Raw genomic sequence first — 15,320 nt, 5'->3', positions numbered from 1 at the left:
TTTTCTTCCTTATGCATACAGACATCATCAATATACATTATGGACACATCTATAAATTAGTAATCTTAGGTCTTTATTCTCCTAAATTTCATGTTTATGTAGGTAATTTTTTTGGGGGGGGGGTTTCAAGACTCTGTGTAGCTCTGGCTGTAGGCCAGGCTGGCCTTGAACTCAGAAATCTGCTTACCTCTGCCTCCCAAGTGCTGGAATTAAAGGTGTGCACTACAACTGCCCAGCTATGCAGGTAAGTGTTACTAGCATCTTTTGGCCACTGTGGGTGATTTTTCTGTCTCTTTTTATTTATTTAGCTCTCAGGTCTTATTTTAACCAGGATACAGTACAGAGTGCATTCAACTAAAGGTATATTTATTTTTATTAAAAAGAAATGGTAGAATTCTTACCCCATCTCCAGTTTTATGAAAGTCAAGGTTGGGCAGTGTTGGCATATGGACGAAAGCTTTTTTCCTTAGTCCACTGTAGCAATATGTGATAAACAGTTAAGATTGAAACCACTTTAAATTAAAAGGACTGCCTATATAGATAGCACTGGAGAAGGAACTGTATATGAAATGACAATACAAATCATTAGGTAATAACATCTTCTTTCTGAATTCTTTAGTAGAAACTCAGAATACTTTCATGCTTTCAAAACTAAATATTTCTTGTAGAATGTTCAGTATTAGCATCTTAAACGACAGGATTTTCATCTGTTACAACATTATGAATAAATGTTCCCACTATGCAGTGCCAGCCACCAGTAACAAGCAGGTCAGAGGGAGGAACCAGCAGATGGAAACCTGGCAAAGGGAAGGGAAACTTGAGTCCAGGGCACAAGGACAAAAATGACTCTTAAGAGTATCACAAGGGCTTTAACCTTTACATTTCTTTTTCCACTGAAGCATACAGGATTATCACCTGTAACATGCCAAAGACACATCAAGACCTTTTCTGTCTTGTATTCATGAAATAAGGGTAGAATGTTCCAAATGCACCTGTGACTCTCTTAGAAAAACAGCCTTCCCCCTTGATCCTTTCTCTTAATTGCCACAGTAGTTAATTTAAGGCCTTAAAAAGGTCAACAGCTAAGCAAGTAAGAATTTGTTTCTAATAAAAGATAGTCTCTATATCTTCTAGGAGCAGAAAATCCTTAATAAATTCTTACCTCTGTTTGCTTATACATATTTCTCTGTAACAAGAAGGGCCTTTTCTATGCCCCACTTTAATGACTACCAGAAAAATAAAGTGAATACTGATCTTTCATTACAAGATAATAACATTTTTTTGGTGTATATTAACATTCTTTTTTTTTTTTTTTTTTTTTTGGTTTTTCAAGACAGGGTTTCTCTGTAGGCTTGGTGACTGTCTTGGAACTCTCTTTTCTGAAGATCAGGTTGGCCTTGAACTCACAGAGATCCGCCTGCCTCTGCCTCTGCCTCCCGACTGTATAATTTTTCTTTAACTAGGGAGATTCCCATGTTTCTGAGAGGGGGGAAAGAAGATAAGTTAGCATCTTTTCCCACTTATTTTCTTTGGTTTTTCGAGACAGGGTTTCTCTGTATTGTTTTGGAGGCTGTCCTGGAACTCGCTCTGTAGACCAGGCTGGCCTGGAACTCACAGAGATCTGCCTGCCTCTGCCTCCTGAGTGCTGGGATTAAAGGAATGCACCACCAATACCGAGCTATATTTTCCCACTTTTATTGATATAACTTAGTAAATACGTCATTTCTTAATTTTTATTGTTAGAACAAAGTGGTGGACAATAAGAAAGCGATAAAAGGGGCTGGAAAGATGGCTCAATGCTTAAAAGCATTTGTATGTCTTGGATTTAGTTCCCAGAACCCACACTTTGAGGCTTATAGCTACCTGTAGCTCCAGTTCTAGAGCATATAACACCTTCTCCTGGTCTCTGAGGGCACATGCACACACATGTGGTATACATACATGTACACAGGTATACACACAAAATATGAATAAAAATAAAGATAAAAATTAAAATGATAAAAGATAAAATCAGGATCTTAATAAGCTCAAAAACCATTTGCTATTTCTTACATAGTTTGGTAACATCTGGGGAATTAACATTTGCAGTTATTCTTCTAAGGAGTTTGAGCTATTTATTTGTTGATTTACATTTATTCCTAAAGTAGATGCCAACTGAGCTGCAACAGCAGATGAGCCAAGAGATTAGTGATAGCATTCTGATAAAGGATATTTAGATTTGCCTCTAGTGCCCAAACGGCGTGCCTTCATGTTTGGAAATACGTTTTTCATGATTTTTCCGAAGTCAGCAGCACTTAATGGATGGTAACCAAGATTGTCACAATAGCTCCTGCAAAAGAAGGACAGACTAATTCAAAAAGTGACAGAATTCAGCATCACACAGCACGGTGTTACTTCAAAACACCTTTGGCAAAGTAAAGCAATGGACCTTCCTGTAATTCATGACAGTTTATGAACTCTCACTCTTGGGAGATGCACATTAAATTCAGATTGAATTTGCTGGATTCTAAGGACCTACAGTACTGTTTTCAATAGCATCTGGGAAATGTGTACAGAGACACGATGTTGGTAAAAAGTTTCCAGTTCTGGTCAAACTCAGGGTCCTACATGAGTACATGTAAGCCCAAATAGCAGGATTATAATTTCTAAACACATATCAGGTTCACACACAGAGATAACTTTCAGCCTTACATCATGAATGTCAGACATCACTGTTAATGCCATGAGATGGTTTAAACACTGAAGCATGGTATGTGAACTAAAAGAGTCCTTAGAGATCATCTATCTATCTGTACCAACATTTTTATCCCACTGATAAGGCAGACAACAAGGGCAATAAGGAGCCCCAAAGGTCCAGAGTCACCCTTTCCATTTGTACACCTTTAGTTTTGTGAAGGCTTAAATAAGAAGTCAGTTGTAGCTTAACTTCCTGTTACACACAGAAATGGCCATACTGTTAAACAGTGAGTTACCCGTGAGTCCTTCTCCTGAATGGACAGCTCTACTGTAAGGTGGCCTGCCTATCTAGATTTCAGTGGCTTTATTTTTAAAGAAAAAGAATTTCATTATTACCACTGGGAAATTCTGAATAGTCAATGATTCTGTTTGAAGTATAATTTATGGGGCATTTATAGGATACACCTAGCCATGAGTTTGAAATGAGGGCTGTAGTACAAGCCATGGGTCATTCCAGGCCAAATGAAGATGCTGGTTAGTTTACATCTCATTTTCCTGCTTTAACTGCAGGGTTCATCAAGCAAGATTTGGTGTCAATTAACAACTTATTTATAGTTATGTTATTTTTAGGCAACTAATAAAAAGTAAAGAAGAAACAGTGTTCTTTCAAGACAGGTTTCTCTGTGTAGCCTTGGCTGTCCTGGAACTCACTCTGTAGACCTGGCTGGCCTCAAACTCAGAGAAAACTGCTTGCCTCTGCCCCCTCAGTGCTGGGATTGAAGGAGTGTGCCATCACTGACTAGCTAACATCATTCTTAAAAATGAAATTACTTGATCTTTTTTTTGTTTTCTATTTAAAATTATGTTTTAGCCGGGCATTGGTGGCACATGAAATCCCAGCACTCGGAAAGCAGAGGCAGGCAGATCTCTGTGAGTTCGAGGCCAGCCTGGTCTACAGATTAAGTTCCAGGACAGTCTCCAAAACAGTACAGAGAAACCCTGTCTCAAAAGATGAAAAGAAAAAAGAAAAAAAAAAAAGAAAGAAAGAATTATGTTTTAAAGACTGAATCTATAATTAGAGTTAAATATGACTGAAAAATTCACTCAAAATACATGGAATTCAGTTTCTAGTATTTTTTCACGTCATTTAAAATTACATAATGAAAATATTATTTAATGCAGCAAAAATATTCTAAAACATAGTAGAGAAGATGGGTGCAAACAGTCAGAGAAAATTAACCAGACCTTAAACCATTGAGCATTTTTAATAAAAAGTATTATTTTATTTTTCTCAAATCCTTGGGATAAATGTTTTCATTAGAAAATTTATAGATAGGAATTTGTAGGAAGATTTGGGTCTAACCTAATCTAATTTATATATTATATGGATTAGATACTTATACTGCTAATTAATAGCTGTAAGCACACTGGATACTTGGGATGGGATGCAACCAAAATTTTATCATTTTTTCTAATATTTAGAGAAATACATTATTATGATGATTATTTTGTAATTAAACATGACCTTTTTTGTGGTTTTTTTTTGAGACAGAGTGTCTCTGTATTGTTTTGGAGGCTGTCCTGGAACTCACTCTGTAGACCAGGCTGGCCTCAAACTTACTGAGATCTGCCTGCTTCTGCCTCCCGAGTGCTCGGATTAAAGCCATGCGCCACCAAAGCCTGGCTAAATATTACATAAAAAAAATAATTTATTTAACTTTATTTTCTGTGCACTGGTATGAAGGTGTCAGATACCCTGGAACCAGAGTTACAGACAGTTTTTTAAATTGTCATGTTGGTGCTTGGATTTGAACCTGGGTCCTCTGGAAGAGCAGTCAGTGCTCTTAACCGCTGAGGCATCTCTCCACTCCAAGTATTACAATTCTTAAACCACTTCCATACTGTTATTTTTGTGGGTCTTATCACTCATGTATTACAGATAACAAATTCAAAAATAGGGAAGCTAGGGGGCTGAAGAGATGGCTCAGAGGTTAAGAGCACTGGCTGTTCTTCCAGAGGTTCTGAGTTCAATTCCCAGCAACCACACGGTGGCTCACAACCATCTGTAATGAGATCTGGTGCCCTCTTCTGGCCTGCAGGCATACATGGAGGCAGAGTGTTGTATACATAATAAATAAATAAAATCTTAAAAAAAAAATAGGGAAGCTAGGCGGCATGGTGACATATGCCTTTAGATCCATTACTGAGGAGGCAGAAGAGGCAGGTGGATCTCTGTCACTTCAAAGTCAGCTCATTCTACATAGTGAGCTCCAGGCCACCAAGGCTATATTGTTAGACTCTATCTGGGGAAAAAAATTAAGGAAGTCCCAGAGATATGGAAAATTATCTCAAATTTTCACTATTTTAAACACTAATGCTGCCTGGCTGAGGTGGGGCACACCTTTAATCTTAGCACTTGGGAGGCAGAGGCAGGTGGATCTCTGTGAGTTCAAGGCCAGACTCATCTATAAAGAGAGTTCCAGAACAGCCAGGGCTGTTACACAGGGAAACCCTGTCTCAGAAAAAAAAAAAAAAAAAGAAAAAAAGAAAAAACTGACTGTTGAAATGCCCAAACATTAAAAAAAAATAACATGTTGAGACTGTAGAGAAAAACTTCTCATGCTCATGAAGTATAAAATTAATATTGTGGGGGGCTGGAGTGTGGCTCAGTGGTTAAGAGCACTGATGCTCTTCCATAAGACCAGAGTTCAATTCCCAGCACCTACATGGCAGCTCACAGCTGTCCGTAAGTAACTCCTGTTCCAGGAGATCCGATGCCCTCACACACACATATAAGCAGGCAAAACACCAATGCACAGAAAATTTAATAAATTAATATTGTGATAATGAGAGCAATTATATTATGTTATTGAAAGCAATCTACATGATTCATTTGTAATGCTGATCAAAATTCTCTATTGACATTTCAATGACATTCTTCATAGAGTTAGGAAAAAAATCCCAAAATTCATATGGAAGTACAAAAAGCACAAAGAACAGTGTTGAAAGTACTACAGAAACAATAGCAACATGACACCAGCACAAAAACAAGTCATGCAGACCAGCTCAATAGAACAGAGGACACAGAAATAAACCCACACAGATACAGTCAAGATACATTAGGAAAACAGACAAAAAAGAAAATGGATTTCCACATGCAGGAGAATGAATTGATACTTATCTTTCACCCAGTACAAAACACCATTCAAAATGAATTAAAGACATCATATTAATCCCAGCACTTGGGAGGCAGAGAAATGTGGATTCTTGTGAGTTAGAAACCAGTCTTGGTCTACAAAGCTAACGAGAAACCCTGTCTTGAAAAACAAACAAACCAAAACTCAAAAAACAAAACAAAACACTTGAAAATAGGGCCAGCAATATGACTCTGCAGGTAAAGTACCTGATACTTTTTCTGTTTTGCTTTCTGTTGCTGTGATACAAACACTGACAATGTCAACTTGTGGAAAAAAGGGTTTATCTGGCTCACATGTCTTTTTTTTTTGTTTTTTTTGTTTTTGTTTTTTTTTTTTTTGAGACAGGGTTTTTCTGTGGCTTTGGAGGCTGTCCTGGAACTCACTCTGTAGACCAGGCTGGTTTTGAACTCACAGAGATCCTCCTGCCTCTGTCTCCCGAGTGCTGAGATTAAAGGTGTGCGCCACCAACGCCCTGCATGTGTCTTGATCACAGTGAATCACTGAGGGAAGTAGGACGGGAACTTGAGCAGGAGCAGAGGAAGGAACCATGAAGAAACCACTCAAGTCTGCCACTTCAGCTTGATCCTCAGAAGTCATGAAAAGGTGGAAGGAGTGAGCAGACTTTCACATGTATACCCAATCCCATCAAACACATGCACATAAACCATAATATAGTTTTTAAAAGTTAAAAAATGAAAATATTAATACTATATAGCCCAGCTGTACCACTCTTCGGTATAGACATTTGTATTTATAGCTTCAATATTCATAACAGACAGAAAAAGAACTAGTCACCAACAAACTAATGAGTAACAAAAATGTGGTACGTTTACACAATGGAATTTTACACAATTATATTGACAAATAAAACATTTGTAGGAAACTGGAAACCATTATGTCATACAAAATAAGCCTGACTTAGAAAGACATGTTTTCTCTTATACACAGAACCTAAACTTCCCATATTATGATGTGTGTGTGTTTGTAGGCCACAAGACTAGAAGAAGAGAAAAATATTACAGGAGGTTGAAAGTAATAAAGCTAATAGGATATAAAAGATGGAGACTAGCCAGGTGGCGGAGGCGCATGCCTTTAATCCCAGCACTCAGGAGGCAGAAGTAGGCGGATCTCTGTGAGTTCGAGACCAGCCTGGTCTTCAAGAGCTAGTTCCAGGACAGCCTCCAAAGCTACCCAGAGAAACCCTGCCTCCAAAAACAAAAGAAAACAAACAAACAAACAAAAAAATGGAGACTAACTGGTAGATGAAACATAAGGCAGATGAGGAAAGGTACAAAGGAGAACACAGAATAATAACATATATGTGTGAAGATTCCATGATGAAACTCATCACTTTGTATAAACTAAAAAATTAATAAAAAATGAAACAAAGTAAGCAAAGGGCCTATTTACCAAAAAACAAAACCAAGACCAGCCAATTTCCCTAAAATCTAAAACTGCTTTTTACTGTAACTATGTGTGATCCCAGAACAAACTTTGTGTGCTTTGACCAGTGGATTACAAGTTATAGGTATACATGAACATCCAAAATTTGGCTTTATTTTGCTTGCCAAATTTAAGTATAAACAGATATGGTAGTGACTCATATCTGTATTCCTATAATCCAGGGAGTGAAGGTACTTCAAGACAAGATAAAGAGTTCATGGGCAGTCTTAGCTACACAGTGAGTTAAGGTTAGCCTGGGCTATATGAGACAGTCTCAATAAAGTAAGTACAGATAACAGAAAGATCATCAGACATAATAAGAAAATCTCCAACATGAAATAACAAAACCCAAAGAAAAACAAATTGTGACAACAATAAAAGTACAAACAGAAATAATACAGGAAATGAAAATATAGAAACAAAAAAATTCTATTTCTTCCAGTTGGCAACATTCATCCAAATTACAAATGCACAAGTCTTTAGCTGCTTTGTGTATTAGGACATGTGTTAAGTGTTCACTCATAATGCCATTATTGTGTGTACAACTAGAAGGTTAAAGACAACCTAGAGGAATGTAAACTGGCATCTAAACATGATTTACATGATAAATAGCAGCCATTTATGACAGCTATTAAAGACGATAATTTCTGTTGTTACAGAATGATCTCAGGTTTTGTTTCTGGTTAAAGAAATGTAAAGTACAAAATCATGTTATGTTTCTGTGACAGTTGATGTCCACTGTCAGTTCAAGGGATTAAAGTCACCTAAGAGACTGGTAAGGAACTTCTCTGAGTGTGTTTATTTCCAGATAGAGTCACTGCTGAATTCTACCAATTGCTTCAAGAAGAGCTAACACCAATGGTCCTTAGCTTAAACTCTGTTGTAAAGCAGGAGGGAAGGGACACTATCAAACCTAACGTATGAAATCAACATAACCTTGGTATCAAAATGAGATAAGAATATAAAAACAGCTTTGGGATTCTCTGGCCTCGGGGCTGTGGGCAAGTCTACTCCCTCTAGGCAGACCAAACCATCCAGAGTCAGCTGATATTGTGGTGCTAGTTCCGCCCCCACTCAGGGGAGAGGTGAGAGTGGGCCCCTGTCTCAGGCCCAATTTTCGCTTGCCCTCTTTGAGATATCCTGGCCTGGGGAGTGCAGGCAGGTCAACTCGTCCCAGATGGATCAAGTCATCCAGAGTTTGCTGATATCTCAGTGCTAATCCTGCCTCCACCAACAGGGAGAGGGCATGTCTCAGAACCCCCTGGACCCATCAGGAGACCCATCAGAGACTGCTTGCATCTCCGGAAGAGAACTTTGGACCTGTACCCACCAGGAGAGGAAGGGACCCCACCTGCACCCCCTGGAAGAAGGGATGGGAAGATGAAAATAAAAGAACTAAATAGAGAATTCTCAACAGAAGAATTTAAAATGGCTGAAAGACACTTAAGAAAGTGCTCAACATCCTCAGCCATCAGGGAAATGCAAATCAAAACAACTCTGAGATACCATCTTACTCAGAATGGCTAAAATCAAAAACACCAATGACAGTCTATGCTGGAGAGGATGTGGAGAAAGGGGAATACTCCTTCACTGCTGGTGGGAGTGCAAACTTGTATAGCCACTTTAGAAATCAGTATGGCGGTTCCTCAAGAAAATGGGAATCAGTCTACCACAAGACCCAGCAATTCCACTCTTAGGCATATACCCAAAAGATGCACATTCATACAAGGACAACTGTTTTTACTATGTTCATAGCAGCATTATTTGTAATAGCCTGAATCTGGAAGCAACTCAGATGCCCCTCAACTGAAGAATGGATTAAGAAAATGTGGTGCATTGGCCGGGCGTTGGTGACGCACGCCTTTAATCCCAGCACTCGGGAGGCAGAGGCAGGCGGATCTCTGTGAGTTCGAGGCCGGGCTGGACCAATAGCCTCCAAAACAATGCAGAGAAACCCTGTCTCGTAAAAACCAAAAAAAAAAAAAAAAAAAAAAAAAAAAAAAGTGGTACATTAACACAGTGGAGTACTACTCAGCAGGGAAAAAAAGCCAATAGAATCTTGAAATTCAAAGGCAAATGGATGGAACTAGATGAAACCATCCTGAGTGAGGTAACTCAGTCATAGAAAGACAAACATGGTATGTACTCACTCATATATGGATTGCAGACATAGAACAAAGGATTCCCAGCCTACAGTCCACACCTCCAGAGAAGCTAGGAAACAAGGAGGCCCCTAAGAGAGACATACAGGGTCCCCTGGAGAAGGTGAAAGGGACAAGATCTCCTGAGAAAATTGGGAGCATGGGGGGAGGGGAGAAGTTAGAAGATAGAGAATGGCAGATGAGGAGGGGAGAGGAGGACATGAGGGAGCAGGAAGATTGAGTCGGGGTGGGGGGGTGGGGGTGGGGGGTGGGGAGTGGGGGTTGGGGGCTGGGTGTTGAGGGGGTGGGGGAAGAATAGAGGAGAGCAAGAAAAGAGATACCATAATAGAGGGAGCCATTATAGGTTTAAACAGAAATCTGGCACTAGGGAAATGTCCAGAGATCTACAAGGATGACTCCTAACTAACAATTTAAGCAATAGTCGATAGACTACCTTAAATGCCCTTTCCCGATAATGAGATTGATGACTACTTTATATGCCATCCTAGAGCCTTCATCCAGTAGCAGAAGCAGACACTCACAGCTAAACACTGAGCTGAACTCCTGGAATCTGGTTGCAGAGAGGGAGAAATGATGAGCAAAGTAAGACCAGGCTGGACAAACCCACAGAAACAGCTGACCTGAACAAGGGAAGCTCATGGACCAGACTGATAGCTGGGAAACCAGCATGGGATGGTTCCAGACTACCTGAACGAGGATGTCAGTCTGGAGGTCTGGTTAATCTATGGGACCTCTGGCAGTGGAACAGTATTTATCCCTAGTACACGAATGAACTTTGAGAGCCCACTCCACATATAGAGATACTTTCTCAGTCTAGACACATGGGGGAGGGCCTAGGCCCTGCTCCAAATGATGACAGATATTTTGAAGATCCCCCATGGAAGGCCTCATCCTCCTTGGGGAGCAGAAAGGGGATGGGGTAAGGGATTGGTGGAAGGTAGGGAGGAGGGGAGGAAGAGGGACCTGGGATTGACATGTATAACAAGCTTGTTTCTAATTTAAATTTTAAAAAAAAGGAAAAAAAGAATATAAAAACAAGAAAAATAAAAAAGCCATAGGCTAATCTTCCTGGTCAATACAGATGCAAAAATTTCAATGAAATTCGGGCAATCCAAATTCAAGAACATACACAGAGGATCAAACACCCCGACCAAGTCAGTTTCATTCCAAAGACGTAAATTTGGTTCAATACATAGAAATTAATAAATGTTATATAGAATACAAATTGGTACAAGGACAGAAATGGTATGAGAGTCCAATAGATGCAGAAAAAGCTTTTGATCAAGTTAAACTCCTCTTTTTAACTTCAAGACATAAACCCTAAAGAAGCTAGGAATAGAAGAAAAATCCTTCAATATAATAAAGACTATATAATAAACCAATAGAAAACAGCTTACCACATGAGTAAAAATTCAAAACATTTTCTTGTAAAATCAGAAACAAGACAAGAGTGTCAGTTCTCTCCACTCTATTAAAAAAAAATTCTTCCACCTCCCCTCACCCCTAAACAGGGTAGAGCTGGATGGTCTGGAACTCACAGAGATTCATCTGCCTCTCCCTCCCAAGTGCTGGCTTCAAAACAACATTTTAAAAAAAGATTTATTAATTTATTATATACTCAGTTTTCAGCCTGCATGTATGCCTGCATGACAGAAGAGGGCACCAAATCTCATTATCGTTGATTGTCAGCCACCATGAAGTTGCTGGGAATTGAACTCAGGACCTTTGGAAGAGGAGGCAGTGCTCTTAACCTCTGAGTCATCTCTCCAGCCCCAGACATAGTTTATTACAGAGAATCATAATTGGTCAAAATGTAGAGAGAAAGTGACTATGGAGTATCCATTTCCAATTAGGACATCTATACGACCTTACACTGAAAGCTCAGGAATCATCACAGAAGCCTGAAGACTGGGATTACTACTTTGAAAGTCTCTTAGGTCATGACAGGGATGGTATATCCATGAACTTCTTACAGCTATGGCTACCTGTAGAAGATCACACTAGCCAACATTCTACTACAGATGGGGGCAGAGTTCTTAAGGCCCCCCCCCCTTTGAGGAGCTAAGGGTAGCAGATAGCTGCTGAGGGAGAGAAATAAGTCCTCTTCAGGGATGAGCCCACTCATTGGTTGTACATATTCCCCTGGTCAACCTTATACCCATGTGTATTTGGGCAACATTAACTGGATTCAGAAGAGATCATGAATTTGAGAGGGAGATGTGGAAGAGAACATGAGTAGGAGGGTAGGGAAGGGAGAGATGGATATGGACAAAATGTATGAAATTCTCAAACAAACAAAAAACTCACTCCTCTACTCAATTCTTGATACCTCAGTTAGAGCAGTAAGATAAGTAACAAACAGGAGACAAATAGGAAAGAATTATTCCTATGTAAAGATGCCATGATTCTGCATTTAAAATGTAGACCCTACTTGAATTTGATAAATATTTTCAGCAAAGTATTAGGATATAAAACCACTACAAAAAAAAGTTGCTTTTCTATATACCGGTAATGACATGCTAAAAAAATTGAAAAAATATCCTACTTATAATAATTTAATGCCTCCCCATGCCACATTCAACAAGATACTTAGGAATAAATCCAATCAAGGACACAGAAGACCTCTGCATGAAAACTAAGACACTGAATAAAGAATTTGAGGAAGGAACACAGTGGAAATAGCTCTCTTTTATGGACATGGTTTGGCAGAATATTGTGAAAATGGCTACTTTACCAACAATGATCTACAGATTTAATGTAATTCCCATCAAAATTCCAATGACATTCTTCACAGAACTCAACTAATCTGAAAATTAATGGCTCAAGATTGGAAGTGTTACTAGTTCTACTTAACAATGTGAAATTTCATTATCTTTTATTGAAAAAAGCATTGACATTTCTTGATTTGAAAGCAAAATTCACAATCATTTAATAGTAACAGAATATTTTTAGGAAAATATTAACTGCTTTCATGCATTAGGGTCACATTTTTACAAATGGAGGTGATATTTCTGTTGGTGATCTGAGTTGTTGAATAGTGCAAGGCCAACACTTCATGAATGTCTCTTCCTAGTCTACTGTGAAAACATCATTTGTTGGGGCTGCAGAGATGGCTCAAGAGATTTAAAGCATTGGCTGTTCTTCCAGAGATGCTAAGTTCAATTCCTAGAAACCACATGGCAGCTCACAAGTATATATAATGGGATCTGATGCCCTACTTAGGTGTGCAGGTACACATGAAGACAAAGCAACCATATTAATACAATACATAAATAAATCTTAAAAATTATTTGTCAAATTTTTCTTTTAGGAAACTAGCAAGACATCTGTGGATAATTTCTCAATATTTCCTAATTCAGACAAGTTTATAGTTTTAGACCTAAAAGAAACCACATGCATCATCACTATTTTCATTTTATAGATGTACCAAATGATAAAAGAATAAACACTTGCTCAGGTCATAGAAGCTTATTAACATCATCTAATTTCTTTATCTTCAACTCAGGGTTTCTCCAACATATTATACAAGTATTCTTTTACTGAATTCAGATTTATTTTTTAGAAGTTTCAGAATGTTTTCTGTTTTAATCATTGTTTGCACTGGATATATGCTTACCATAAATGTACATCTCTTCTCCTCCTTCCTTTCTTGCTTCATATGTAGCCAATGCTAACTTTATACTTAACAATCCTCCTGATCAGTCTGGGATCACCACACCCAACCACTATACACACAAACACACACACACACACACACACACACACACACACACACACACACACACACAGATAGACCCTAGGTATGGACAGAGTCAGTGTTGGTCTTCAGGTACTCAGGGTTCAGCATACAGCAGACACTCATTCATTAGAAAGTTTCAGATAATAAGAATGAACAACTTTCAGTTTCAACTTTTCTTAAGAGAAAACACTAAAGCTCTTAGTTCAAATTTGTTCTTTTTCCCATTTCAAGTATGCATTCCGTTTTTTTCTATAACTTCACTATGTTCCCTTTCATGAGCTATTATGAGTACAGATAGAAAGTTTTCTTTTTAGATACCAAAAATCTTCTCAATAATTGTAGCTTCTCTGTACTACTTTAAACTAGCAACAGCATTTATTTGACAATTTTCTTCCAAATTATATAATTATAACAAATTAATTCTTGCTAGTTTGATGTTTCAATAACCACAAATTTTTGGCTTTATTTATTCTACCAGAATTAATTCTTCCTTTCAAATAAATTATAAACACACTAAGCAAGACTGAGTTTTGCACTTACTGGTCATTCTTTGTCTTAGAAGCCCTCTAACGTATACACTTTTGTTTCCTATATTTAAAGAAATGATTTGAATATCAGTTATTTGTGTAGATTGTTTTGGGGGAGGGTTTATTCACTGATCTCTTATCCTTGAATAAATAATTCACAACATTCTTTGGTTGGCATGGAGAATTAAATAGTTTTAGGTTCATGAAAAGTGACTTTTAAAAAAATCCAAGTCTAAAAACACATTTTAGTTTTTTCTTATGCACTGATTTTTTTATTGTCATCCACTGTCCCTCTAGTCCCTCCAACTATTCTTGCCATTGCAGAAAGTCTATAAGAATCTTTAATTCAGTATCCCTATGCAACCATCTTACCCTCAGAATCCCAGACAAACCCTTCGTTTAATATTCTTGTCTGTATTCATTCTACCACAGAAGCTTAGAGCTAGAAGGAATCTTGGAAATTTCTAAATGTAGTGCCCAATAGTAAGGACAGTAAGGAATGACAAAATCAATCACTGTACCACACAATACTCATCTGCTTCAATACATCCTGGTGTAAGACACGGAACACGTACTTGTATTCATCATAGACTTCTTGCTTGGGAAGTGAAGTCTCAGGATGCTCCTCTAAGGTATTCCGAATCCAGGAAAAGGCATGCATCTGCTGAGCTCGACTAGATGACATGGCATTCTGATCACTAATCATAAAATACAGAAAAATTTTAGTTGACCTAGATAGCAATTCCATTAATAATTTTTAAAACAAGGTCTAAATATTGTGTTAAAAACATATTGACAGGCAAACCAAACTCCAGTTTGCCATACAGTGTATACTCAGTAATCTATATATAAATTGCTCATTTGTGAGTGTGAGCCAGTTTTTATAATCGTGTCAGACTGCAATTACTGACCTGTTTCATGGCTGGTTTGGATTCTAAAGCATGTATGATAGGTGTTGGGGATATTACAACATTAGGTATTTGTTTTGGCCCAAATTACCTCTCAATGAATATTTCCTAACTTATTTGTCTGTTCATTTGCCTATACCTACTAAATCATTAAATGTTTAAATATTATGGTAAGTTCTTTATATTCCATTTGGTCTGCACATTCAATGAATATGCCATTTAGAAGTAATTAACCTGAAATCATACTAACCACTCCATGTCTGGGACGCTTGGGAGAGATCTCAAGAGGACCAATCTCCCACTATGGCCCTTCTCACAGCTAGGCTCTTTGCACAGACTACCATATGCACCCAAAAGCATGAATTTTTACTATCTGGCAGTACTTTTATAAGCTGATCTCATGAAGTCGGCATTATAGATAGCATAAGGCTAGCTATTCCATTGATGCTGACATTAATCTCAGCCTCCTAGAAGAGTCATCTGATTCCAAAATACTGAGCATGTTTTTAGGTCAGGAAATGATTTAAATAGTTACTACATTTGGTCTGAGGCAAGAACAGGTAAAAGCAACAGAATTTTTATTGCATTTCTTCTTATGTATAATTTTAAATGAGTAGAATGTTTAAAATAATATAAAAGTAAAATGAATCCTCAGCAATACTTAAAAG

At 38.0% G+C, this 15,320-nt stretch overlaps 1 protein-coding gene across 2 annotated transcripts in view; it reads right to left on the bottom strand.

Annotated features, from left to right (window-relative positions):
• Rfx7 (regulatory factor X7) overlaps nucleotides 1–15,320 on the bottom strand; it is an 84,467-nt gene that overhangs the window by 13,464 nt on the left and 55,683 nt on the right. For both annotated transcript variants that reach the window (XM_040739648.1, XM_040739647.1), the window contains exons 5-7: nucleotides 14,320–14,442; nucleotides 2,213–2,329; nucleotides 402–486 (exon numbers count right to left, since the gene is read on the bottom strand). In XM_040739648.1, the coding sequence (XP_040595582.1) occupies nucleotides 402–486; nucleotides 2,213–2,329; nucleotides 14,320–14,442 (325 nt within the window). The remainder of the gene's footprint in view (nucleotides 1–401; nucleotides 487–2,212; nucleotides 2,330–14,319; nucleotides 14,443–15,320) is intronic.

Source organism: Mesocricetus auratus, unplaced genomic scaffold (genome assembly GCF_017639785.1).
Source record: "Mesocricetus auratus isolate SY011 unplaced genomic scaffold, BCM_Maur_2.0 Super-Scaffold_100691, whole genome shotgun sequence".
In the NCBI taxonomy this organism is placed as follows: domain Eukaryota; kingdom Metazoa; phylum Chordata; class Mammalia; order Rodentia; family Cricetidae; genus Mesocricetus; species Mesocricetus auratus.
Note: the sequence above shows the minus strand (reverse complement) of the source record. Positions and strands in the feature narration are given on the sequence as shown.